Source organism: Drosophila novamexicana, unplaced genomic scaffold (assembly GCF_003285875.2).
Source record: "Drosophila novamexicana strain 15010-1031.04,08,12 unplaced genomic scaffold, DnovRS2.1 tig00000974-arrow-arrow-pilon, whole genome shotgun sequence".
Lineage (NCBI taxonomy): Eukaryota > Metazoa > Arthropoda > Insecta > Diptera > Drosophilidae > Drosophila > Drosophila novamexicana.
Window position 1 is genome coordinate 427695 of NW_020824834.1, and position 27578 is coordinate 455272.

Here is a 27578-nt window from a genome sequence, read left to right on the forward strand (position 1 = left end):
CTTGGCATCAATTTTAAAAGTGATTTATTATTTTACTATCTTATTAACATTTAAAAAAATTTCAACTAAGGCCCTCCTATCTGCTATTTCTGTGAACCCCAACTATCACCACGATCGATCAAAGCAATTAAAACTGATTCGCCTTCCCATGTAAAATAGCGAGCTAAATTATACATTGTTAGCCCATTGTCGGGCCAAACAAGCTGACATGCTAGGTTCAAGAGTTTGAAGAGGAGGCCAAGCCGTGGGACGAGGGTTAAGCGAAGACGAGCAAATAAAAATGGCATGGCAAAAGCGACATGAGTCAGTTGGAAATTGTCATAAAAATTAAAAATCAATTTTTATAATCCAGTTAGAACGGGGCCGACAGACCAAGCGCCGAACCAATGCCAATAAAGAAAGCGACGAGGCACCTGGCTGATATGAGGCACGCAAACATTTCGTAGAACCCACCCACCACTACAAAGGTAGTCGCCCGGCTAGACAGACGGACGGACATGGCGTCGGACTGGAATAAAGAAAATTTCATACTTTTGCGCTTTAACCGAAACGATGTTCGAAATTTACCTTCATTAACAGACGACCCGACGAGCTGCGTGGCCGTGTTGGTTTAGCTCGATTCACGTGTGCGTGTTTATAGAGCCACAAAACTGAAAACAACCTTTATTAACAAGTGATAATTAGTCAAGTGAACACGCCCCATAAGCGAAAACTATTTAAAAAAAATATTACTTTTATAATGTGATCTTCTTCTGCGCAGCCGTTGATAATGTTGATGAAATAAGTCCGGATATTTATAAAACGCGCAGGTTATTGTCTTTGAGTGTCAAGTGTTTTCCACGAAAGTAAATTGCTTTCCAAGCTAATTACCGGTCCGGCAAATGAGAAATTCCTAACCCCCTCCCCCGTCACCTGTTACCCGCAACTGCCATCATTATATTTAATGTGCAATTCAATTTTTGGCCTTTTGACATTTTGTTGGCTGTCAAAAGTTGGCTGCAAGCTTAAATAATGCAAGGTGTTTCAGTAAAAGTAGCCAAATTCTTAAATGAATTTTCATTATTTACAAGAAGACTTGGCATTTCTATTGCAAAACAAAACAAATTGTGTTTTATAAGAAAAGGCTGATATTATAAAAAAAAAACTTTACAGTGGAGTTTATCAAGTATTTTACTTACTGATATTTTTAACACATTTTATTGTATTTGTATTCTTCCAAAGCTCTTTCATTTTTAATGGGAATCGGGGTCTTGTACATTTAACGCAGCGCGATAATGTCAGTTAATTAAAATAGAAAGTAAAATAAATTGTTAGTAGTTCGCCCTTAAACTGAACTCTGCAAAAATATAAGCAACAATAATATTTGTTGAACTTTTACATATTAAAGAACTCTAGTCATTATGAAATATAAAACTTTCGTTAAGTTTCCATATCTTGCCCCCGCGAATCACGTTCTTCGTATTCGATTTCGTGCCGCAAGCAAATTGACAATTTAATTTGCAATAGCACAACAAAGTGACAGGCTAATGCAATAATCGTAATGGGTATAAACACGTATATCTTGACACAACCTTTGACTTTCGCCAACCAAGCAATATGAGGAGCAATTACAATATCTTACAGGAGTCGGACGGGGCCAGATGATGGCTGGCACAGGGACCACCTCGAAAATAGAAATTGATTCGAAAATTCACCTGCCGCTGCCCTCCCTCAACTTGACCTCAAGCTGAAAGACAAGAAGAGACGGCACAAAATAAAATCAATAATCCTCAAAAACAAACGGCAGAAGCTAGCAAAAGGTATTACGAATGTCGAGCATTTCGCACGCCTGATTAGATAAATGGTAATGGTAGGAAAAGTAGACGGACTGGCTTTTGTTTTTGTAAAAAAATCAAATACGATTAAGTCAACAGACAACAACAATAGCAACAACAACAGCAGCTACAATGAAGGCAACAAAAAATAAATAAAATGTAAAATTAGAATTAGACAATTAGACAAATGGCGAAGAGGCCCGAGGCCAAGACACGTGCAAGCACATGTTGTGGAGCCCAAACAAGGGTAGGCCCATAGAGCACACAGTGCTCAATGCCATTTTACACACACACACACACACACACAAACACACACACAGACGCACATACACACATGCACACAGAACACCCACAATGCGCGCAACTGTAAACTGCAAACTGGGCGCATGATATTTAACCGCCCATTAAAGTTCTTGTCATTTTGTTGCTGTTGCAATTGTTGCTGTTGCATTTATTTCTGTTGCTGTGGTTTTTCGAACGTGTTACCATAGCATTGAGCAAAAGCTCCGAAGTTTTACAAATACTTTTCAATCAACGCAACAAAAAGTTTCCGCGAAAACCACCAAAATAAACTTTGAGTTTTTCGATTGAAGTGTGGAAATGGATTCAATATCCAATTTAATATATTCGTGGCGTCCACATATCTTAAATTCTATTGTAATACGGCAAGATCACAAACCAAAGCATTTTTCGCAATCTGAAAATTTGACATCCTCCTGATTTAGTGAACAAACCCTAGTAAATCTCCCACAGGTCAAACCTTGATTAACATATATGTACTCTAAGGCCAACTATATATAATATCAATTTGACCTACCACCAACAACTTTTACACACTGTTTTTAACATTTTTGTGAAACTGACCGCTCAATTTCCCCATTTTTTTCCAACTTCCCCGGTGTGTTAAATGAATTCGAATAATAATACATTAAAATCGAACTTCAGATATAGGTGTCGTGCATTGGACTATTGCAAACGTTGTTGTTTGAGCGATTGGTAGGTAAATTCGCAATTTTCTTGAAGCCAAAGCCAAATTTCAATAATGAAAATATTATCAAATAGTCGGCTAAAAATTAAGCAATTCACAAAAGAGCAATAAAGCATCAAATCAAGCAAACTTTCAACAATTTTCTTTTCTCAACACACAAACACAATTCAATAATTGGCTGTATTTTTTCAAATACACAAAATATTTTGGTTTACACGCAAAGTTTAGCAATTGAATCGCTTTTTTCTTTATTTATATAAACATATATACAAATATATGCAACAAATAATATTGGCTGCAAATTAGTTTAGTTGATAAAATTTAAGATAATCGCATGTGTTCATTTTGATCGCTTTACAAAATTTACAATATTCTAATTTGATTTCCGATTTTTGGTTTTGAATCGCTTTAAAATGGAGTTCACATAAATGAAGGCCTTGCCAAATGCTTTTGTGATTATTAATCCCATAGTTGACACTGACACTCAGCAAATTAATTAAATACACACACAAAACACAGAGACTCACCTGATCGATTGAACTTGCTAAATGTGACGTCAGCAAAAATCACCTGAGAGCAGAAGACAACTCGAATGCAAATGCAATATGCAGAAATATTTGATTTTCTTATTTTCACGAATCGCTTTGCTCAGTTCGTTATTTGTCTTTCCCTTTTGTTGCTGTGTTGTTTATCAAAAGTTCGCCCAGCGTGCAATGGACAAAACTTTTATTAAACTTATTGCATATGTCTTTCCATTTCTTTTCGAAACTCGACTTTTGTTCCCAAACAAACAACAAACAACATCAACAACAATAACAAATAAACAACAACCATACACACTTGATATCGTTATCCTTGTCGATACCAGGACACTTGCAGCGAAATCGCCGCGCCAGCGATCCCTAGCCAGGAGCAGGAGCTTATCATCAGCTGCCGCCGTCAGCAGCAGCAGAAGCAGCAACATCCGCAGCCTGCGGTACAGAAAGTCTTCGCCCGATCACAATCATCGACGTCGTCGCCGGCGCATGTTGCAGTGCATCAACTGAAGCAGCAGCAGTCCCTGCCCAATCCGCTGCCCAAATTACAGCCAACAGGCGATCCGCACCTCCACTCGCATCCGCACCACAACCACAATCCGCACGCCTCCAAGTCTGTGTCCATACTCGTCTACAAGACGCTGAACACGGTCTTCAAGAGCAGCCGCAAGATAATCGTACGTGTCTGTGAGGTGGCCAGCGCCAAAAAGTCCTTCACCATGTTCAAGTTCAACAAGGCTGCCCAACAGCAGCGACTCGATAATCGCGCCAGCGCAGTAACCGGACATGATCCCTTTGTCAGGCCACCAGTGCCCGAAAAGTGAGTTGTCCCCAAACTCAATTTCGAAGTGTCACAAAGGCAATTACGAAACTTACGAATCTTAGATTTTGTTCCGATAATTTTTTAAAGCTAGCACATGTCTTTAAATTAAAACGTGTTCACTTAATTATTTTATTTATTCTTTTTAAAAAGATTGTCTGTCTATTTTGAGACTACATTTGCCATATTTGATAAATTTGATAAAACTTTGACTATTTCTTTTTGCAACCAACTAAATCAAAGAAAATCTCCCTTTTGTCAAAAACACTTCATAACTGTCTTGGTAAAATTAACTAAGACTATAGTACACAAATCCCTTTTTTTTAAAACCCTTTTAAACACCAAGGATACTCTTAAAAAAAAAACATTTTTTTTAAAATTACTTAAATAACTAAAGCGTTTAATAAGTTTATTCCGTCTATCAATAAAATTTGATTTGGGCAGTTTCCTAGCTTTTTCGACACTTCCCCATGCAAATTAAGCTATTTTGTTTCTCACACATTTCACACCTCATATTTATCTCTAACACGAATCGAAACGAATTGATGATTTAGGAAAGTGAAGCACATTATGAAGAAGCTGCACAAGGCGAATGGACTGAAACGCTCCAATTCGGCGATCGAATTCGATGTCTCAGCGCTGTCAGCCGCCAATCGACGCCAAATCTACAGTAGGTGAGTACAAGATTTGTCCACCGGATTCCACTAGCCAAAAAAAAAAAACACACACACAATGTAAATGCAAATAGAGCAGAGAGTCCGTGAATCTTGAGATGGGACGTGTGCACAGCTGTTCGCCAAATGAGCTGCTTACTCGTAATATTCAATGTACGCCACACAGTAACTGCACAGGTTTCTCATCATCTTTTGATTATAGTTTTAGTTTAAATATTCTATTGAAGCTTATTCAAATTGAAATTCAAAAATATTCTACAGATAAACCAAACAAAATCAAAATCACAATTATTGCATATTTTCTTTGTTTATATTTCCAAAATTTTGTCTTCTATTTTCCAAAATTTCTGGTACGTTATTTTCGCGTCCTTCTATTTGCAGCAACCGGTCGGCCAGCTCGGAGCAAGATAACTCAGATCTGTCCGAGCACTCGGAGAAATCGCCACTGGTTAGCGCGAGGTTAGACAATCTTGCTAGGCTCTTTTTTAGCAAATCGATGCCAGCGGAAACCGGAAGTAGAGATACCATAGATTCAGTACTAACAACAAGGTTGCATATTCTATTTATATGTACTTATTTAATTTCTAATCCCAAACTAATTTTGTATCTTTGTATCCGATCACAACCCACCGCAAAAAAAACTTGAAACTCAACTCATTGTATCTATTGTATCTATACAACTTAATACTATAAAACATACAATTGGCAAATTTCGCTTTCAATTTTACGTTAATCGTTTGCTTTTGCGATTTTATTCAAATATTTCAAGTGCATTTTCTTCAGTTTCTCTTTCGTGTGCCGATTCTGGTTCTGGTTGAGTATAGTTTTCCTTATCATTTTTGTTTCAATCGCTTTTTTTTGTAGCCCAAAAGCACTTTGCATGCTAAATAGTAGCGGCTAATGGCGTTCGCAATGCTTTCACGTAGACCTAGTGCACAGAAACCACAAAACCACGAAAAAAAAAAAAACAAATAAAAAAAACACTTCACAATTTGAACTTGATTTTGAATTTAAAAGGTAAATTTATTCCGATAAAAAACAAAAATAAAATGAAACGGTTTCAAGTGAATTTTCACAAACGAAAACTTACAATTTTGCTAGCATACTGTGAATTTAAATACGTATAAGCCAAAAATTTAATTATATGTACCAACAATTAACGTAATAACAAAAACGCAACAACGAGCTCAAGATACCTTTACAAAAAATGCAACCTGAATGCGTCCTGAGAGGGCTAACTGCAAAAGCACACACAAAAGCCCTAGTTCACAAAAAAAAAAATATCTCTTTATAGAAATTAAATTTGATGATAAAATGCATTTTGTGTGTGCCATATGCCGCCGCAGGGGCTGCGGCCAGAATTGCACAGGTAAAATTGTTGCCAAGGTTTTCACCTGCTCAATTAGACGCAGGCACAAAAATTGCAAATTAAATTATCAACTTGGAAAATTCCGTTCGCAAAGGGGAAGCGAGGCTCGTTGATGAAAGTCCCCTCCCCTCCTGGCGATTGTGTCTGAATACCTGTGTGAATGAGTGGGAGTATGTGTGTGTGTGTGGGTGTGCCGACGCTGCGTGCTGACCCGTGTGATGAATGTGCAAGCGAGCGTAAGCTTCAGTTCGCGTGTGTTGGTGCAAAGCATCTATTTGTGTGCTGATTTTTCCACATATGTGTGTGTGTATGTGTGTGTTTGCTTGTGGGAACTTCAACGAGCATCGATATGTGTGTCTATACCCACACAGGCTGCTTTGCTGCTGCGCTGTTAAGTAAGCAATAAAAAAATGCACACTTGAGCACGTTAATTATGAAACGCAGCAAAAGGTGAGCTCAGCAAATGTGTTGGCAAGCAATATGTGCTCAAATTATTGACGATTGTTTTGGTCCCTTTTTTAGTTGAGTAAATTCCATGGAGGCCATGATATGTATGCTTAGCTGGCAATTTAGAGCTCGAATGGTAGATTTTCCAACAAACGGAATTTATTGCATACACAAAATTTGTTAGTCTTTGTTTTTACTAATGTTTGTGGCTTCTGTATAGAGCCTGCTGTTCCATAAACTAACGCAGGGTTATACTGCGAAGAAGTAAAAACTTTAGTGGTTTCTGCAGCTGCAGCATGCGTTTAAGCTAAAATTAGCTTAAATAAATGCAAAGTACATCTATGCACACATTTGTGCACAGTACATAACATATATACTATACAATTCCATTCAAGGTCTTGGCACTTAACATCTGCAACAACAGCACAACAAACTACGAAGTGCACGGCTGAAAAAGCTGCAATAAAGTATAAAGCATACGAACGTTGGCCAAAGCATACGCAACGTTGGCCAAAGCGTTCAGAAAGACATGTACCAAATGAGTGTATATACCGGTGTGTGTGTGTGTGTGAGTGTTTGTGAGTGTGTGTGAGTGTGTGTGTCTGTCTTTATGTGTTGAATGCTGTGTTTTGTGAGGCCTTGCAATATTTTTCACTTTTTCGCCTTCTGTTGTTCGGACGCAAAAGGCTTTCGGGTACATATATTGCGTATACGTCGCGTTAGCCACACGAATGAAAGTGAAGCAAGCCTCTTGACCAACTTTTGTGCCACATAGACACAGACATACACTCTCTTTTGTTATTGTTGTTCTTGCCGTTGCCTTATTAAATTTTCAAATACATGTTAACTTAACCCGAGGATGTGCTTAACCTTTGCTCTGTTTTGATTAAGTGGCCCGCAAGTGTTTGTTTATGAGCCTGCCTCCTCTTGTTCTGTGTGTATTTGTGTGTCCCGGAACACTTCAATCCAGTTTGAGTTTTGCGAAAAGTCTTTCTTTCTCGCATTCGCCACTTCTCTTTTGGCTCCTTTACCACACAATTAAGCCGCAGTAACTCGATACCCTACAGTTGTCATCGCTTTGACATGCTTTCCTTTTTCAGTTTATCTACTTTACTTTTTTGAATTTCGCCCACGAACTCTTTGCCGGCGCATTGTTTAAAAATAAACAAATAATAAATTGCACAGCCAAACGGCAAATAAAGTAAAAAAAAGATGTAAAATAAAAACACGTTCAACTCTTGCTTCCGTTTCCGCTGCGCCATTGCGCAGGCAGGGTTTCTTTTTCCGCTTCGCCTACCTCCGCTTCAGGCGGGTCATACTTTGTTTTTGGAAAGCTTCTCTCTGTTTCGAAACTATATTTGCCAACTTTCGTTTTCTGCACCTGCCCAATTCGGATGTTAGGTCGATTGTCTTTGATGTTTTCACCTTTTTTAAATTGTATTTCAACAAGTTTTTATAACATTTCAGTGTTCAATTTGAATAAGGATGCGCTTTGCATGTTAAATAGCGTGCCAAAACAGACTTAACTTTGTTACAATTGTCATGTGGCATGTGAGATGTGGCACGCGACAATGTTTCGTGGCCAAGTGGCATTCCTAAAAAGGCAGAACATACTGAATATGCTAAGCTTCACGCTAGTGTACATATTTGCTTAAATTCTTTAACAACGTTATTTTTTATTCATCTTCTGATCTCGTCAAACCTTTAATTACTAGGTTGTTACAATTTAATATAAACATGTCTTGAGATCGCATTTTAAATCGAATAGAGCGAACATACAAATTTGATATTCCTATTTCATCAATTGACAAACGCGACAAGTGGAAACTTTGTCTATGTAATGTAAATAAATTACCCGCATATATCATGAATGTCAAAAGTTTGTAGACACTTTTGTGATTTGTTCTAGTTCCTATTTGAATATCCATAGTTTGAATTCCTTTCTGTATGCGCGCAAATGACAGCTCTTTTCCAAAGAAATCCGTTCCTTCAATGGTTTCTAATTCTTTGAACAATCTTGCAGGCCCAACATAAAGTATCAGTACTCAGCACTTGACAGCGGCAATGGCGTTGTGGAGCGCAGTCCCCGCGAGCGGGCACAACGGGAGCGAGCCCTAAATGCTACACAGGAGTGGATACAGAGCGCCAATGGACGCTACGAGGTTATTGCACATCTGGATGAGATTGGCTCCAGGCACGGCAAGAACTGGTTCCTGGTCAATGATGCATCAGTAAGTAAAAACATGAAAAGAGCCCGCGGGGAACCTAACCCTTCTTCTGCAATCAGGTGCGCACAGATCGTCTACTGACGCTGCTGCCACTACCTTCGGACTGTGTGGCCTTTGAGGGTCTGCCCCCCGATGAATGCGCAAGGGAAATACTTATGGAGCTACTTGGATCTCTGCATCATCCGTATATCTACCCGGTACTAGATTTGGGCTTCTTGCGCAACAGCTCACATAATTATGCCTGCCTGGTCACGCCCTTCAACTCGCGTGGCAGTCTCAAGGATCTCATTTATAAAGTAAGCTTTTTGAACTACGCACAACTGATTACTCACGACGTTACCTTTTTCAGGCCCAATGGAACGAGCCCTGGGCGCGAAAGTATACACGCAAGCCGAATGGCCTGCCCATTAGCCAAGTGCAGCGTCTGGGCCGGCAAATTCTGGAAGCGCTGCTCTTCCTAAAGGAGCGCGGCTTTCCACTTCATGGCCACCTGCACAGCGGCAATGTCATTCTGCAAAATGGAGCGGCCAGGTGAGTTCACAGCCCTCACCAAACTGGAAACTAATTTGTTAATGAGTTAATCCGGCTTGCTCTGCGATAAGCTTTCAAGGTTAGCGACACGTGCCGCGGAAATCGATTCGTCTAAAATTTGTGCAGCTTTATTTGTTTACCTTTATTATATGGTTGTTTCCATTAACTTAATAACATTTTAATTTTGATTTACTTGAGTAGGCGAAGCAATTATGTTAAACAATGAATAATGAAATTGAAAAGTGCAAGGTTAATCAATTCGTTCGGTGCGGGATAATTAGCAAAATTTGATTTAAATATTTAAATATTCTACAAATTCAATTTTAAATATATATATAGATAGTAAAATTCCAAAATCCGACACTAATCTACCGAGATATTCCAAAAAATCATCAAGAAAGATTGACTTAACAAACGAATCGTTTTTGGGTCCACAACTTTTTTTAACCCGATTTTTAATTTGTTTGAATGCCAGTTAATAGTAGGGATCCCCACAAATTCAAAAAGGTATAATATTTGAATATCAGACGTTATTTACCTGAGATATTCAAAAAAAAAATCATCAAAAAGTGATGATTTTCGAACCGACCCCGATTTTGATAAAAAACGTGATGTAACTCCTTGCCATTTTGGTCGATTTGGGTCAAAATTTAGATGTTCATTGTTTTGATGCCAGTCGATAGTACTGATCCTTACGAGTCCAAAATGGTATAAAATTCCACAATCGGACATTATTTGGCCCAGATATTCCAAAAAATCATCAAGAAGGGATGACTTTACAAACGAATCGTTTTTGGGTCCACAGCTTTTTTTAACCCACCGATTTTTAATTTGTTTGAATGCCAATTGATAGTAGGGATCCGTACAAATTCATAAATGTATAATATTTGAAAATCAGACGTTATTTACACGAGATATTCAAAAAAATCATCAAAAAAGTGATGATTTTCGAACCGACCCCGATTTTGATAAAAAACGTAATGTAACCCCTTGCCATTTTGGTTGATTTGGGTCAAAATTTAGATTTTCATTGTTTTGATGCCAGTCGATAGTACTGATCCTTACGAGTCCAAAATGGTATAAAATTTCACAATCGGACATTATTTGGCCCAGATATTCCAAAAAATCATCAAGAAGGGATGACTTTACAATCGAATCGTTTTTGGGTCCACAGCTTTTTTTAATCCACCGATTTTCAATTTGTTTGAATGTCAATTGATAGTAGGGATCCGTGCAAATTCAAAAAGGTATAATATTTAAATATCAGCCGTTATTTACCCGAGATATTAAAAAAAAATCATCAAAAAAGTGATGATTTTCGAACCGACCCCTTGCCATTTTGGTTGATTTGGGTCAAAATTTAGATTTTCATTGTTTTGATGCCAGTCGATAGTACTGATCCTTACGAGTCCAAAATGGTATAAAATTCCACAATCGGACATTATTTGGCCCAGATATTCCAAAAAATCAAGAAGGGATGACTTTACAAACGAATCGTTTTTGGTCCACAGCTTTTTTTAACCCACCGATTTTTAATTTGTTTGAATGACAATTGATAGTAGGGATCCCTACAAATTCAAAAAGATATAATATTTAAAAATCAGACGTTATTTACCCGAGATATTCAAAAAAAATCATCAGAAAAGTGATGTTTTTCGAGCCGACCCCGATTTTGATAAAAAACGTGATGTAACCCCTTGCCATTTTGGTCGATTTGGGTCAAAATTTAGATTTTCAATGTTTTGATGCCAGTCGATAGTACTGATCCTTACGAGTCCAAAATGGTATAAAATTCCACAATCGGACATTATTTGGCCCAGATATTGCAAAAAATCATCAAGAAGGGGTGACTTTACAAACGAATCGCTTTTGGGTCCACAACTTTTTTTAACCCACCCATTTTTAATTTGTTTGAATGCCAGTTGATAGTAGGGATCCGTACAAATTCGAAAATGTATAATATTTGAAAATCAGACGTTATTTACCCGAGATATTCAAAAAAAATCATCAAAAAAGTGATGATTTTCGAGCCGACCCCGATTTTGATAAAAAACGTGATGTAACCCCTTGCCATTTTGGTCGATTTGGGTCAAAATTTAGATGTTCATTTTTTTGATGCCAGTCGATAGTACTGATCCATACGAGTCCAAAATGGTATAAAATTCCACAATCGGACATTATTTGGCCCAGATATTCCAAAAAATCATCAAGAAGGGATGACTTTACAAACGAATCGTTTTTGGTCCACAGCTTTTTTTAACCCACCGATTTTTAATTTGTTTGAATGACAATTGATAGTAGGGATCCCTACAAATTCAAAAAGATATAATATTTGAAAATCAGACGTTATTTACCCGAGATATTCAAAAAAAATCATCAAAAAAGTGATGTTTTTCGAGCCGACCCCGATTTTGATAAAAAACGTGATGTAACCCCTTGCCATTTTGGTCGATTTGGGTCAAAATTTAGATGTTCATTGTTTTGATGCCAGTCGATAGTACTGATCCTTACGGGTCGAAAATGGTATAAAATTCAACAATCGGACATTATTTGGCCCAGATATTCCAAAAAATCATCAAGAAGGGGTGACTTTACAAACGAATCGTTTTTGGGTCCACAGCTTTTTTTAACCCACCGATTTTTAATTTGTTTGAATGCTAATTGATAGTAGGGATCCCTACAAATTCAAAAAGGTATAATATTTGAATAACAGACGTTATTTACCTGAGATATTCAAAAAAATCATCAAAAAAGTGATGATTTTCGAGCCGACCCCGATTTTGATAAAAAACGTGATGTAACCCCTTGCCATTTTGGTCGATTTGGGTCAAAATTTAGATGTTCATTGTTTTGATGCCAGTCGATAGTACTGATCGTTACGAGTCCAAAATGGTATAAAATTCAACAATCGGACATTATTTGGCCCAGATATTGCAAAAAATCATCAAGAAGGGGTGACTTTACAAACGAATCGCTTTTGGGTCCACAACTTTTTTTAACCCACCCATTTTTAATTTGTTTGAATGCCAATTGATAGTAGGGATCCGTACAAATTCAAAAATGTATAATATTTGAAAATCAGACGTTATTTACCCGAGATAATCAAAAAAAAATCATCAAAAAAGTGATGATTTTCGAACCGATCCCGATTTTGATAAAAAACGTGATGTAACCCCTTGCCATTTTGGTCGATTTGGGTCAAAATTTAGATGTTCATTGTTTTGATGCCAGTCGATAGTACGGATCCTTACGAGTCCAAAATGGTATAAAATTCCACAATCGGACATTATTTGGCCCAGATATTCCAAAAAATCATCAAGAAGGGGTGACTTTACAAACGAATCGCTTTTGGGTCCACAACTTTTTTTAACCCACCGAGTTTTAATTTGTTTGAATGCTAATTGATAGTAGGGATCCCTACAAATTCAAAAAGGTATAATATTTGAATAACAGACGTTATTTACCTGAGATATTCAAAAAAAATCATCAAAAAAGTTTTGATTTTCTAACTGACCCCGATTTTGATAAAAAACGTGATGTAACCCCTTGCCATTTTGGTCGATTTGGGTCAAAATTTAGATGTTCATTGTTTTGATGCCAGTCGATAGTACTGATCGTTACGAGTCCAAAATGGTATAAAATTCAACAATCGGACATTATTTGGCCCAGATATTGCAAAAAATCATCAAGAAGGGGTGACTTTACAAACGAATCGCTTTTGGGTCCACAACTTTTTTTAACCCACCCATTTTTAATTTGTTTGAATGCCAATTGATAGTAGGGATCCGTACAAATTCAAAAATGTATAATATTTGAAAATCAGACGTTATTTACCCGAGATAATAAAAAAAAATCATCAAAAAAGTGATGATTTTCGAACCGATCCCGATTTTGATAAAAAACGTGATGTAACCCCTTGCCATTTTGGTCGATTTGGGTCAAAATTTAGATGTTCATTGTTTTGATGCCAGTCGATAGTACTGATCCTTACGAGTCCAAAATGGTATAAAATTCCACAATCGGACATTATTTGGCCCAGATATTCCAAAAAATCATCAAGAAGGGGTGACTTTACAAACGAATCGTTTTTGGGTCCACAGCTTTTTTTAACCCACCGATTTTTAATTTGTTTGAATGCTAATTGATAGTAGGGATCCCTACAAATTCAAAAAGGTATAATATTTGAATAACAGACGTTATTTACCTGAGATATTCAAAAAAAATCATCAAAAAAGTGATGATTTTCGAGCCGACCCCGATTTTGATAAAAAACGTGATGTAACCCCTTGCCATTTTGGTCGATTTGGGTCAAAATTTAGATTTTCAATGTTTTGATGCCAGTCGATAGTACTAATCCTTACGAGTCCAAAATGGTATAAAATTCAACAATCGGACATTATTTGGCCCAGATATTGCAAAAAATCATCAAGAAGGGGTGACTCTACAAACGAATCGCTTTTGGGTCCACAACTTTTTTTAACCCACCCATTTTTAATTTGTTTGAATGCCAATTGATAGTAGGGATCCGTACAAATTCAAAAATGTATAATATTTGAAAATCAGACGTTATTTACCCGAGATATTAAAAAAAAATCATCAAAAAAGTTTTGATTTTCTAACTGACCCCGATTTTGATAAAAAACGTGATGTAACCCCTTGCCATTTTGGTCGATTTGGGTCAAAATTTAGATGTTCATTGTTTTGATGCCAGTCGATAGTAATGATCGTTACGAGTCCAAAATGGTATAAAATTCAACAATCGGACATTATTTGGCCCAGATATTGCAAAAAATCATCAAGAAGGGGTGACTTTACAAACGAATCGCTTTTGGGTCCACAACTTTTTTTAACCCACCCATTTTTAATTTGTTTGAATGCCAATTGATAGTAGGGATCCGTACAAATTCAAAAATGTATAATATTTGAAAATTAGACGTTATTTACCCGAGATAATAAAAAAAAATCATCAAAAAAGTGATGATTTTCGAGCCGACCCCGATTTTGATAAAAAACGTGATGTAACCCCTTGCCATTTTGGTCGATTTGGGTCAAAATTTAGATGTTCATTGTTTTGATGCCAGTCGATAGTACTGATCCTTACGAGTCCAAAATGGTATAAAATTCCACAATCGTACATTATTTGGCCCAGATATTCCAAAAAATCATCAAGAAGGGGTGACTTTACAAACGAATCGTTTTTGGGTCCACAGCTTTTTTTAACCCACCGATTTTTAATTTGTTTGAATGCTAATTGATAGTAGGGATCCCTACAAATTCAAAAAGGTATAATATTTGAATAACAGACGTTATTTACCTGAGATATTCAAAAAAAATCATCAAAAAAGTGATGATTTTCGAGCCGACCCCGATTTTGATAAAAAACGTGATGTAACCCCTTGCCATTTTGGTCGATTTGGGTCAAAATTTAGATGCTCATTGTTTTGATGCCAGTCGATAGTACTGATCCTTACGAGTCCAAAATGGTATAAAATTCCACAATCGGACATTATTTGGCCCAGATATTCCAAAAAATCATCAAGAAGGGATGACTTTACAAACGAATCGTTTTTGGGTCCACAGCTTTTTTTAACCCACCGATTTTTAATTTGTTTGAATGCTAATTGATAGTAGGGATCCCTACAAATTCAAAAAGGTATAATATTTGAATAACAGACGTTATTTACCTGAGATATTCAAAAAAAATCATCAAAAAAGTGATGATTTTCGAGCCGACCCCGATTTTGATAAAAAACGTGATGTAACCCCTTGCCATTTTGGTCGATTTGGGTCAAAATTTAGATTTTCAATGTTTTGATGCCAGTCGATAGTACTAATCCTTACGAGTCCAAAATGGTATAAAATTCAACAATCGGACATTATTTGGCCCAGATATTGCAAAAAATCATCAAGAAGGGGTGACTCTACAAACGAATCGCTTTTGGGTCCACAACTTTTTTTAACCCACCCATTTTTAATTTGTTTGAATGCCAATTGATAGTAGGGATCCGTACAAATTCAAAAATGTATAATATTTGAAAATCAGACGTTATTTACCCGAGATATTAAAAAAAAATCATCAAAAAAGTTTTGATTTTCTAACTGACCCCGATTTTGATAAAAAACGTGATGTAACCCCTTGCCATTTTGGTCGATTTGGGTCAAAATTTAGATGTTCATTGTTTTGATGCCAGTCGATAGTACTGATCGTTACGAGTCCAAAATGGTATAAAATTCAACAATCGGACATTATTTGGCCCAGATATTGCAAAAAATCATCAAGAAGGGGTGACTTTACAAACGAATCGCTTTTGGGTCCACAACTTTTTTTAACCCACCCATTTTTAATTTGTTTGAATGCCAATTGATAGTAGGGATCCGTACAAATTCAAAAATGTATAATATTTGAAAATCAGACGTTATTTACCCGAGATATTCAAAAAAAATCATCAAAAAAGTTTTGATTTTCTAACTGACCCCGATTTTGATAAAAAACGTGATGTAACCCCTTGCCATTTTGGTCGATTTGGGTCAAAATTTAGATGTTCATTGTTTTGATGCCAGTCGATAGTACTGATCGTTACGAGTCCAAAATGGTATAAAATTCAACAATCGGACATTATTTGGCCCAGATATTGCAAAAAATCATCAAGAAGGGGTGACTTTACAAACGAATCGTTTTTGGGTCCACAGCTTTTTTTAACCCACCGATTTTTAATTTGTTTGAATGCTAATTGATAGTAGGGATCCCTACAAATTCAAAAAGGTATAATATTTGAATAACAGACGTTATTTACCTGAGATATTCAAAAAAAATCATCAAAAAAGTGATGATTTTCGAGCCGACCCCGATTTTGATAAAAAACGTGATGTAACCCCTTGCCATTTTGGTCGATTTGGGTCAAAATTTAGATGCTCATTGTTTTGATGCCAGTCGATAGTACTGATCCTTACGAGTCCAAAATGGTATAAAATTCCACAATCGGACATTATTTGGCCCAGATATTCCAAAAAATCATCAAGAAGGGATGACTTTACAAACGAATCGTTTTTGGGTCCACAGCTTTTTTTAACCCACCGATTTTTAATTTGTTTGAATGACAATTGATAGTAGGGATCCCTACAAATTCAAAAAGATATAATATTTGAAAATCAGACGTTATTTACCCGAGATATTCAAAAAAAATCATCAAAAAAGTGATGATTTTCGAACCGACCCCGATTTTGATAAAAAACGTGATGTAACCCCTTGCCATATTGGTCGATTTGGGTCAAAATTTAGATGTTCATTGTTTTGATGCCAGTCGATAGTACTGATCCTTACGAGTCCAAAATGGTATAAAATTCCACAATCGGACATTATTTGGCCCAGATATTCCAAAAAATCATCAACAAGGGATGACTTTACAAACTAATCGTTTTTGGGTCCACAGCTTTTTTTAACCCACCGATTTTTAATTTGTTTGAATGCCAATTGATAGTAGGGATCCCTACAAATTCACAAAGGTATAATATTTGAATAAGAGACGTTATTTACCTGAGATATTCAAAAAAAATCATCAAAAAAGTGATGATTTTCGAGCCGACCCCGATTTTGATAAAAAACGTGATGTAACCCCTTGCCATTTTGGTCGATTTGGGTCAAAATTTAGATTTTCAATGTTTTGATGCCAGTCGATAGTACTGATCCTTACGAGTCCAAAATGGTATAAAATTCCACAATCGGACATTATTTGGCCCAGATATTGCAAAAAATCATCAAGAAGGGGTGACTTTACAAACGAATCGCTTTTGGGTCCACAACTTTTTTTAACCCACCCATTTTTAATTTGTTTGAATGCCAGTTGATAGTAGGGATCCGTACAAATTCGAAAATGTATAATATTTGAAAATCAGACGTTATTTACCCGAGATATTAAAAAAAAATCATCAAAAAAGTGATGATTTTCGAGCCGACCCCGATTTTGATAAAAAACGTGATGTAACCCCTTGTTATTTTGGTCGATTTGGGTCAAAATTTAGATTTTCAATGTTTTGATGCCAGTCGATAGTACTGATCCTTACGAGTCCAAAATGGTATATAATTCCACAATCGGACATTATTTGGCCCAGATATTGCAAAAAATCATCAAGAAGGGGTGACTTTACAAACGAATCGCTTTTGGGTCCACAACTTTTTTTAACCCACCCATTTTTAATTTGTTTGAATGCCAGTTGATAGTAGGGATCCGTACAAATTCGAAAATGTATAATATTTGAAAATCAGACGTTATTTACCCGAGATATTCTAAAAAATTGATCAAAATAGTTGTGACTTTCGAACCGACCCCGATTTTGATAAAAAACGTGATGTAACCCCTTGCCATTTTTTTCGATTTGGGTCAAAATTTAGAGGTTCATTGTTTTGATGCCAGTCGATAGTACTGATCCTTACGAGTCCAAAATGGTATAAAATTCCACAATCGGACATTATTTGGCCCAGATATTCCAAAAAATCATCAAGAAGGGATGACTTTACAAACTAATCGTTTTTGGGTCCACAGCTTTTTTTAACCCACCGATTTTTAATTTGTTTGAATGCCAATTGATAGTAGGGATCCCTACAAATTCAAAAAGATATAATATTTGAAAATCAGACGTTATTTTCCCTAGATATTCAAAAAAATCATCAAAAAAGTGATGATTTTCGAGCCGACCCCGATTTTGATAAAAAAACGTGATGTAACCCCTTGCCATTTTGGTCGATTTGGGTCAAAATTTAGATTTTCATTGTTTTGATGCCAGTCGATAATACTGATCCTGACGAGTCCAAAATGGTATAAAATTCCACAATCGGACATTATTTGGCCCAGATATTCCAAAAAATCATCAAGAAGGGATGACTTTACAAACTAATCGTTTTTGGGTCCACAGCTTTTTTTAACCCACCGATTTTTAATTTGTTTGAATGCCAATTGATAGTAGGGATCCCTACAAATTCAAAAAGATATAATATTTGAAAATCAGACGTTATTTACCCTAGATATTCAAAAAAAATCATCAAAAAAGTGATGATTTTCGAGCCGACCCCGATTTTGATAAAAAACTTGATGTAACCCCTTGCCATTTTGGTCGATTTGGGTCAAAATTTAGATTTTCAATGTTTTGATGCCAGTCGATAGTACTGATCCTTACGAGTCCAAAATGGTATAAAATTCCACAATCGGACATTATTTGGCCCAGATATTGCAAAAAATCATCAAGAAGGGGTGACTTTACAAACGAATCGCTTTTGGGTCCACAACTTTTTTTAACCCACCCATTTTTAATTTGTTTGAATGCCAGTTGATAGTAGGGATCCGTACAAATTCGAAAATGTATAATATTTGAAAATCAGACGTTATTTACCCGAGATATTCAAAAAAATCATCAAAAAAGTGATGATTTTCGAGCCGACCCCGATTTTGATAAAAAACGTGATGTAACCCCTTGTTATTTTGGTCGATTTGGGTCAAAATTTAGATTTTCAATGTTTTGATGCCAGTCGATAGTACTGATCCTTACGAGTCCAAAATGGTATATAATTCCACAATCGGACATTATTTGGCCCAGATATTGCAAAAAATCATCAAGAAGGGATGACTTTACAAACTAATCGTTTTTGGGTCCACAGCTTTTTTTAACCCACCGATTTTTAATTTGTTTGAATGCCAATTGATAGTAGGGATCCCTACAAATTCAAAAAGATATAATATTTGAAAATCAGACGTTATTTTCCCTAGATATTCAAAAAAATCATCAAAAAAGTGATGATTTTCGAGCCGACCCCGATTTTGATAAAAATGTGATGTAACCCCTTGCCATTTTGGTCGATTTGGGTCAAAATTTAGATTTTCAATGTTTTGATGCCAGTCGATAGTACTGATCCTTACGAGTCCAAAATTGTATAAAATTCCACAATCGGACATTATTTGGCCCAGATATTGCAAAAAATCATCAAGAAGGGGTGACTTTACAAACGAATCGCTTTTGGGTCCACAACTTTTTTTAACCCACCCATTTTTAATTTGTTTGAATGCCAGTTGATAGTAGGGATCCGTACAAATTCGAAAATGTATAATATTTGAAAATCAGACGTTATTTACCCGAGATATTAAAAAAAAATCATCAAAAAAGTGATGATTTTCGAACCGACCCCGATTTTGATAAAAAACGTGATGTAACCCCTTGCCATTTTGGTCGATTTGGGTCAAAATTTAGATTTTCAATGTTTTGATGCCAGTCGATAGTACTGATCCTTACGAGTCCAAAATGGTATAAAATTCCACAATCGGACATTATTTGGCCCAGATATTGCAAAAAATCATCAAGAAGGGGTGACTTTACAAACGAATCGCTTTTGGGTCCACAACTTTTTTTAACCCACCCATTTTTAATTTGTTTGAATGCCAGTTGATAGTAGGGATCCGTACAAATTCGAAAATGTATAATATTTGAAAATCAGACGTTATTTACCCGAGATATTCAAAAAAATTGATCAAAATAGTTGTGACTTTCGAACCGACCCCGATTTTGATAAAAAACGTGATGTAACCCCTTGCCATTTTTTTCGATTTGGGTCAAAATTTAGAGGTTCATTGTTTTGATGCCAGTCGATAGTACTGATCCTTACGAGTCCAAAATGGTATAAAATTCCACAATCGGACATTATTTGGCCCAGATATTCCAAAAAATCATCAAGAAGGGATGACTTTACAAACTAATCGTTTTTGGGTCCACAGCTTTTTTTAACCCACCGATTTTTAATTTGTTTGAATGCCAATTGATAGTAGGGATCCCTACAAATTCAAAAAGATATAATATTTGAAAATCAGACGTTATTTACCCTAGCTATTCAAAAAAAATCATCAAAAAAGTGATGATTTTCGAGCCGACCCCGATTTTGATAAAAAACGTGATGTAACCCCTTGCCATTTTTTTCGATTTGGGTCAAAATTTAGAGGTTCATTGTTTTGATGCCAGTCGATAGTACTGATCCTTACGAGTCCAAAATGGTATAAAATTCCACAATCGGACATTATTTGGCCCAGATATTCCAAAAAATCATCAAGAAGGGGTGACTTTACAAACGAATCGCTTTTGGGTCCACAACTTTTTTTAACCCACCCATTTTTAATTTGTTTGAATGCCAGTTGATAGTAGGGATCCGTACAAATTCGAAAATGAATAATATTTGAAAATCAGACGTTATTTACCCGAGATATTCAAAAAAAATCATCAAAAAAGTGATGATTTTCGAGCCGACCCCGATTTTGATAAAAAACGTGATGTAACCCCTTGCCATTTTGGTCGATTTGGGTCAAAATTTAGATTTTCATTGTTTTGATGCCAGTCGATAGTACTGATCCTTACGAGTCCAAAATGGTATAAAATTCCACAATCGGACATTATTTGGCCCAGATATTCCAACAAATCATCAAGAAGGGGTGACTTTACAAACGAATCGCTTTTGTGTCCACAACTTTTTTTAACCCACCCATTTTTAATTTGTTTGAATGCCAGTTGATAGTAGGGATCCGTACAAATTCGAAAATGTATAATATTTGAAAATCAGACGTTATTTACCCGAGATATTCAAAAAAAATCATCAAAAAAGTGATGATTTTCGAGCCGACCCCGATTTTGATAAAAAACGTGATGTAACCCCTTGCCATTTTGGTCGATTTGGGTCAAAATTTAGATTTTCAATGTTTTGATGCCAGTCGATAGTACTGATCCTAACGAGTCCAAAATGGTATAAAATTCCACAATCGGACATTATTTGGCCCAGATATTCCAAAAAATCATCAAGAAGGGGTGACTTTACAAACGAATCGCTTTTGTGTCCACAACTTTTTTTAACCCACCCATTTTTAATTTGTTTGAATGCCAGTTGATAGTAGGGATCCGTACAAATTCGAAAATGTATAATATTTGAAAATCAGACGTTATTTACCCGAGATATTCAAAAAAAATCATCAAAAAAGTGATGATTTTCGAGCCGACCCCGATTTTGATAAAAAACGTGATGTAACCCCTTGCCATTTTGGTCGATTTGGGTCAAAATTTAGATTTTCATTGTTTTGATGCCAGTCGATAGTACTGATCCTTACGAGTCCAAAATGGTATAAAATTCCACAATCGGACATTATTTGGCCCAGATATTCCAAAAAATCATCAAGAAGGGGTGACTTTACAAACGAATCGTTTTTGGGTCCACAGCTTTTTTTAACCCACCGATTTTTAATTTGTTTGAATGCCAATTGATAGTAGGGATCCCTACAAATTCAAAAAGATATAATATTTGAAAATCAGACGTTATTTACCCTAGATATTCAAAAAAAATCATCAAAAAAGTGATGATTTTCGAGCCGACCCCGATTTTGATAAAAAACGTGATGTAACCCCTTGCCATTTTGGTCGATTTGGGTCAAAATTTAGATTTTCAATGTTTTGATGCCAGTCGATAGTACTGATCCTTACGAGTCCAAAATGGTATAAAATTCCACAATCGGACATTATTTGGCCCAGATATTGCAAAAAATCATCAAGAAGGGGTGACTTTACAAACGAATCGCTTTTGGGTCCACAACTTTTTTTAACCCACCCATTTTTAATTTGTTTGAATGCCAGTTGATAGTAGGGATCCGTACAAATTCGAAAATGTATAATATTTGAAAATCAGACGTTATTTACCCGAGATATTCAAAAAAATCATCAAAAAAGTGATGATTTTCGAGCCGACCCCGATTTTGATAAAAAACGTGATGTAACCCCTTGCCATATTTTTCGATTTGGGTCAAAATTTAGAGGTTCATTGTTTTGATGCCAGTCGATAGTACTGATCCTTACGAGTCCAAAATGGTATAAAATTCCACAATCGGACATTATTTGGCCCAGATATTGCAACAAATCATCAAGAAGGGGTGACTTTACAAACGAATCGCTTTTGGGTCCACAACTTTTTTTAACCCACCCATTTTTAATTTGTTTGAATGCCAGTTGATAGTAGGGATCCGTACAAATTCGAAAATGTATAATATTTGAAAATCAGACGTTATTTACCCGAGATATTCAAAAAAATCATCAAAAAAGTGATGATTTTCGAGCCGACCCCGATTTTGATAAAAAACGTGATGTAACCCCTTGTTATTTTGGTCGATTTGGGTCAAAATTTAGATTTTCAATGTTTTGATGCCAGTCGATAGTACTGATCCTTACGAGTCCAAAATGGTATATAATTCCACAATCGGACATTATTTGGCCCAGATATTGCAAAAAATCATCAAGAAGGGGTGACTTTACAAACGAATCGCTTTTGGGTCCACAACTTTTTTTAACCCACCCATTTTTAATTTGTTTGAATGCCAGTTGATAGTAGGGATCCGTACAAATTCGAAAATGTATAATATTTGAAAATCAGACGTTATTTACCCGAGATATTCTAAAAAATTGATCAAAATAGTTGTGACTTTCGAACCGACCCCGATTTTGATAAAAAACGTGATGTAACCCCTTGCCATTTTTTTCGATTTGGGTCAAAATTTAGAGGTTCATTGTTTTGATGCCAGTCGATAGTACTGATCCTTACGAGTCCAAAATGGTATAAAATTCCACAATCGGACATTATTTGGCCCAGATATTCCAAAAAATCATCAAGAAGGGATGACTTTACAAACTAATCGTTTTTGGGTCCACAGCTTTTTTTAACCCACCGATTTTTAATTTGTTTGAATGCCAATTGATAGTAGGGATCCCTACAAATTCAAAAAGATATAATATTTGAAAATCAGACGTTATTTTCCCTAGATATTCAAAAAAATCATCAAAAAAGTGATGATTTTCGAGCCGACCCCGATTTTGATAAAAATGTGATGTAACCCCTTGCCATTTTGGTCGATTTGGGTCAAAATTTAGATTTTCAATGTTTTGATGCCAGTCGATAGTACTGATCCTTACGAGTCCAAAATTGTATAAAATTCCACAATCGGACATTATTTGGCCCAGATATTGCAAAAAATCATCAAGAAGGGGTGACTTTACAAACGAATCGCTTTTGGGTCCACAACTTTTTTTAACCCACCCATTTTTAATTTGTTTGAATGCCAGTTGATAGTAGGGATCCGTACAAATTCGAAAATGTATAATATTTGAAAATCAGACGTTATTTACCCGAGATATTAAAAAAAAATCATCAAAAAAGTGATGATTTTCGAACCGACCCCGATTTTGATAAAAAACGTGATGTAACCCCTTGCCATTTTGGTCGATTTGGGTCAAAATTTAGATTTTCAATGTTTTGATGCCAGTCGATAGTACTGATCCTTACGAGTCCAAAATGGTATAAAATTCCACAATCGGACATTATTTGGCCCAGATATTGCAAAAAATCATCAAGAAGGGGTGACTTTACAAACGAATCGCTTTTGGGTCCACAACTTTTTTTAACCCACCCATTTTTAATTTGTTTGAATGCCAGTTGATAGTAGGGATCCGTACAAATTCGAAAATGTATAATATTTGAAAATCAGACGTTATTTACCCGAGATATTCAAAAAAATTGATCAAAATAGTTGTGACTTTCGAACCGACCCCGATTTTGATAAAAAACGTGATGTAACCCCTTGCCATTTTTTTCGATTTGGGTCAAAATTTAGAGGTTCATTGTTTTGATGCCAGTCGATAGTACTGATCCTTACGAGTCCAAAATGGTATAAAATTCCACAATCGGACATTATTTGGCCCAGATATTCCAAAAAATCATCAAGAAGGGATGACTTTACAAACTAATCGTTTTTGGGTCCACAGCTTTTTTTAACCCACCGATTTTTAATTTGTTTGAATGCCAATTGATAGTAGGGATCCCTACAAATTCAAAAAGATATAATATTTGAAAATCAGACGTTATTTACCCTAGCTATTCAAAAAAAATCATCAAAAAAGTGATGATTTTCGAGCCGACCCCGATTTTGATAAAAAACGTGATGTAACCCCTTGCCATTTTTTTCGATTTGGGTCAAAATTTAGAGGTTCATTGTTTTGATGCCAGTCGATAGTACTGATCCTTACGAGTCCAAAATGGTATAAAATTCCACAATCGGACATTATTTGGCCCAGATATTCCAAAAAATCATCAAGAAGGGGTGACTTTACAAACGAATCGCTTTTGGGTCCACAACTTTTTTTAACCCACCCATTTTTAATTTGTTTGAATGCCAGTTGATAGTAGGGATCCGTACAAATTCGAAAATGAATAATATTTGAAAATCAGACGTTATTTACCCGAGATATTCAAAAAAAATCATCAAAAAAGTGATGATTTTCGAGCCGACCCCGATTTTGATAAAAAACGTGATGTAACCCCTTGCCATTTTGGTCGATTTGGGTCAAAATTTAGATTTTCATTGTTTTGATGCCAGTCGATAGTACTGATCCTTACGAGTCCAAAATGGTATAAAATTCCACAATCGGACATTATTTGGCCCAGATATTCCAACAAATCATCAAGAAGGGGTGACTTTACAAACGAATCGCTTTTGGGTCCACAACTTTTTTTAACCCACCCATTTTTAATTTGTTTGAATGCCAGTTGATAGTAGGGATCCGTACAAATTCGAAAATGTATAATATTTGAAAATCAGACGTTATTTACCCGAGATATTCAAAAAAAATCATCAAAAAAGTGATGATTTTCGAGCCGACCCCGATTTTGATAAAAAACGTGATGTAACCCCTTGCCATTTTGGTCGATTTGGGTCAAAATTTAGATTTTCAATGTTTTGATGCCAGTCGATAGTACTGATCCTAACGAGTCCAAAATGGTATAAAATTCCACAATCGGACATTATTTGGCCCAGATATTCCAAAAAATCATCAAGAAGGGGTGACTTTACAAACGAATCGCTTTTGTGTCCACAACTTTTTTTAACCCACCCATTTTTAATTTGTTTGAATGCCAGTTGATAGTAGGGATCCGTACAAATTCGAAAATGTATAATATTTGAAAATCAGACGTTATTTACCCGAGATATTCAAAAAAAATCATCAAAAAAGTGATGATTTTCGAGCCGACCCCGATTTTGATAAAAAACGTGATGTAACCCCTTGCCATTTTGGTCGATTTGGGTCAAAATTTAGATTTTCATTGTTTTGATGCCAGTCGATAGTACTGATCCTTACGAGTCCAAAATGGTATAAAATTCCACAATCGGACATTATTTGGCCCAGATATTCCAAAAAATCATCAAGAAGGGGTGACTTTACAAACGAATCGTTTTTGGGTCCACAGCTTTTTTTAACCCACCGATTTTTAATTTGTTTGAATGCCAATTGATAGTAGGGATCCCTACAAATTCAAAAAGATATAATATTTGAAAATCAGACGTTATTTACCCTAGATATTCAAAAAAAATCATCAAAAAAGTGATGATTTTCGAGCCGACCCCGATTTTGATAAAAAACGTGATGTAACCCCTTGCCATTTTGGTCGATTTGGGTCAAAATTTAGATTTTCAATGTTTTGATGCCAGTCGATAGTACTGATCCTTACGAGTCCAAAATGGTATAAAATTCCACAATCGGACATTATTTGGCCCAGATATTGCAAAAAATCATCAAGAAGGGGTGACTTTACAAACGAATCGCTTTTGGGTCCACAACTTTTTTTAACCCACCCATTTTTAATTTGTTTGAATGCCAGTTGATAGTAGGGATCCGTACAAATTCGAAAATGTATAATATTTGAAAATCAGACGTTATTTACCCGAGATATTCAAAAAAATCATCAAAAAAGTGATGATTTTCGAGCCGACCCCGATTTTGATAAAAAACGTGATGTAACCCCTTGCCATATTTTTCGATTTGGGTCAAAATTTAGAGGTTCATTGTTTTGATGCCAGTCGATAGTACTGATCCTTACGAGTCCAAAATGGTATAAAATTCCACAATCGGACATTATTTGGCCCAGATATTGCAACAAATCATCAAGAAGGGGTGACTTTACAAACGAATCGCTTTTGGGTCCACAACTTTTTTTAACCCACCCATTTTTAATTTGTTTGAATGCCAGTTGATAGTAGGGATCCGTACAAATTCGAAAATGTATAATATTTGAAAATCAGACGTTATTTACCCGAGATATTCAAAAAAAATCATCAAAAAAGTGATGATTTTCGAGCCGACCCCGATTTTGATAAAAAACGTAATGTAACCCCTTGCCATTTTGGTCGATTTGGGTCAAAATTTAGATTTTCATTGCTTTGATGCCAGTCGATAGTACTGATCCTTACGAGTCCAAAATGGTATAAAATTCCACAATCGGACATTATTTGGCCCAGATATTCCAAAAAATCATCAAGAAGGGATGACTTTACAAACGAATCTTTTTTGGGTCCACAGCTTTTTTTAACCCACCCATTTTTAATTTGTTTGAATGCCAGTTGATAGTAGGGATCCGTACAAATTCGAAAATGTATAATATTTGAAAATCAGACGTTATTTACCCGAGATATTCAAAAAAATCATCAAAAAAGTGATGATTTTCGAGCCGACCCCGATTTTGATAAAAAACGTGATGTAACCCCTTGCCATTTTGGTCGATTTGGGTCAAAATTTAGATTTTCAATGTTTTGATGCCAGTCGATAGTACTGATCCTTACGAGTCCAAAATGGTATAAAATTCCACAATCGGACATTATTTGGCCCAGATATTCCAAAAAATCATCAAGAAGGGGTGACTTTACAAACGAATCGCTTTTGGGTCCACAACTTTTTTTAACCCACCCATTTTTAATTTGTTTGAATGCCAGTTGATAGTAGGGATCCGTACAAATTCGAAAATGTATAATATTTGAAAATCAGACGTTATTTACCCGAGATATTCAAAAAAAATCATCAAAAAAGTGATGATTTTCGAGCCGACCCCGATTTTGATAAAAAAACGTGATGTAACCCCTTGCCATTTTTTTCGATTTGGGTCAAAATTTAGAGGTTCATTGTTTTGATGCCAGTCGATAGTACTGATCCTTACGAGTCCAAAATGGTATAAAATTCCACAATCGGACATTATTTGGCCCAGATATTCCAAAAAATCATCAAGAAGGGATGACTTTACAAACTAATCGTTTTTGGGTCCACAGCTTTTTTTAACCCACCGAT

At 35.9% G+C, this 27578-nt stretch overlaps 1 protein-coding gene across 7 annotated transcripts in view; it reads left to right on the forward strand.

The window, feature by feature from the left end:
• Nucleotides 1–27578, forward strand: part of LOC115765554 (slowpoke-binding protein) — a 60455-nt gene that overhangs the window by 20690 nt on the left and 12187 nt on the right. For 4 of the 7 annotated variants that reach the window (XM_030709187.1, XM_030709186.1, XM_030709188.1 and 1 more), the window contains 6 exons: nucleotides 3671–4158; nucleotides 4713–4832; nucleotides 5214–5381; nucleotides 8672–8879; nucleotides 8936–9172; nucleotides 9226–9407. In XM_030709187.1, the coding sequence (XP_030565047.1) occupies nucleotides 3671–4158; nucleotides 4713–4832; nucleotides 5214–5381; nucleotides 8672–8879; nucleotides 8936–9172; nucleotides 9226–9407 (1403 nt within the window). Of the gene's footprint in view, nucleotides 1–2765; nucleotides 2811–3670; nucleotides 4159–4712; nucleotides 4833–5213; nucleotides 5382–8671; nucleotides 8880–8935; nucleotides 9173–9225; nucleotides 9408–27578 lie in introns of those variants that run through there. The other 3 variants (XM_030709191.1, XM_030709189.1, XM_030709190.1) reach the window with 2 other exon arrangements.